Source organism: Daucus carota, chromosome 1 (genome assembly GCF_001625215.2).
Source record: "Daucus carota subsp. sativus chromosome 1, DH1 v3.0, whole genome shotgun sequence".
Taxonomy (NCBI): domain Eukaryota; kingdom Viridiplantae; phylum Streptophyta; class Magnoliopsida; order Apiales; family Apiaceae; genus Daucus; species Daucus carota.
In genome coordinates this window covers 30,422,085-30,423,417 of record NC_030381.2, presented here as the reverse complement: position 1 = coordinate 30,423,417, position 1,333 = coordinate 30,422,085, and the positions used below count along the sequence as shown (strand labels likewise).

At 36.8% G+C, this 1,333-nt stretch overlaps 1 protein-coding gene across 1 annotated transcript; it reads right to left on the bottom strand.

The window, feature by feature from the left end:
• Window positions 1–202: 202 nt before the first annotated feature.
• LOC135149903 (protein FAR1-RELATED SEQUENCE 5-like) lies at window positions 203–1,023 on the bottom strand. The gene is made up of 2 exons (XM_064085952.1): window positions 863–1,023; window positions 203–821 (listed from the first exon to the last, which is right to left on the bottom strand). The coding sequence occupies exons 1-2, from the start codon at window positions 1,021–1,023 to the stop codon at window positions 203–205; spliced, it is 780 nt and encodes a 259-aa protein (XP_063942022.1).
• Window positions 1,024–1,333: the final 310 nt, after the last annotated feature.

The window sequence follows — 1,333 nt, the reverse complement described above, 5'->3', positions numbered from 1 at the left end:
ACACCTTTCACTTCCCATTCGGTGAGATGACCATCACACTAGAGGATGTCTACATGCTTATGGGTCTGCCGATCAGCGGTCGTGCTCTTACTTTCACAGATCTTGCTACTCCACAGCAGTATTGGCTTACTCAGTGGGAGGATTTGAGGTTGGAGAAGGGGCCTGTCCGAAAGAAGAAGTCTGACAAGAAGAAGAAGTCTGACTAGAGTATGTCTTGATTAGTAAAACCAACATTCTCTAATCCACCGAGAGCTTCCACCATCACTTTCAACACTTTTGAGGGTCCTATTCCCGATTTGTTCAACGTCTCAATTAAAGATCGGGCAACCGGACCTATATTACGCGATCTTTGCATGAATTGTACTTTGTCTGGGGTAACCATTGGATGATTGTGTTCTAACTCTACTGTGGTTATTTCCCATTTATCCGTCTTCACTCTATGAACAACCGAAATTCGAGCCTTACATTTTGTCCGATCAATTGTATCACGAGTCCTTTTTAAATTCAATTCCTCATCAACATTAGCCGAACTTGAACATACTCTCCCACTTAGCCGGCAAATATACATACGTGAACAAGCTTCATTGCTTCTAGAATGCCTATGAGTATTTCTAATGATAACCTCGAATCCAACCCTACGCCCGTAATCCCGATAAAATCTTTCCACCTCATCTAAATTATCAAACAACATGCCACTACAAGGAACAACATCATTCATATTGGAAAAAGTAAAATCATGTATTTTTTCCCCAACATCAACATTATCATAATCATTTTTCCGTTCACTTCTTCCAAAACTTGTATTATCATCCTTTTTCCCACTATTATCATGACAATCATCTTCATCATCGACAAAAATAACCTTTTTTTTCCTTTATCAACATAATCATCTTCTTCAACATAAATTACCTCATTTACAACATTAGCTTTTTTCCTACGCATAAAAGGATTTGCAACGGAAGCATAATCGAAATTATCATGATCACTAGAAGAACTAGAATCATTATCAAATAAATATGCCATAAGTTAAGGAGAAGTACCTTTTTTTATCTTCAAAACGTTCAAAATCAAAGAATGAAATGGGTGAAGGAGATAGAGTAATTTTGTTGTAACTGGTAGGTAAAAAACATTAATTACGGTCCCCGCAATGAAACATTGCGGGTACTAATACACCCCGCAATGAAACATTGCTGGGTACTTTTAATACCCGCAATGAACTATTGCAGGGAGCGTAATTAATGTTTTTACCCACCCGTAACAACAAAATTACTCTATCTACCTCACCCATGTCATTTTATTATTTATTATTAATTAAATTAAATTATTTTAATAT

Excerpts from the sequence above, each read along its gene's own strand:
- LOC135149903 (XM_064085952.1), bottom strand. The coding sequence starts at position 1,023 with ATGGCATATTTATTTGATAATGATTCTAGTTCTTCTAGTGATCATGAT. Across the intron at positions 822-862 it reads GTTGATAAAGGAAAAAAAAG|TGGGAAAAAGGATGATAATA; the intron begins GTTATTTTTGTC and ends TCATGATAATAG.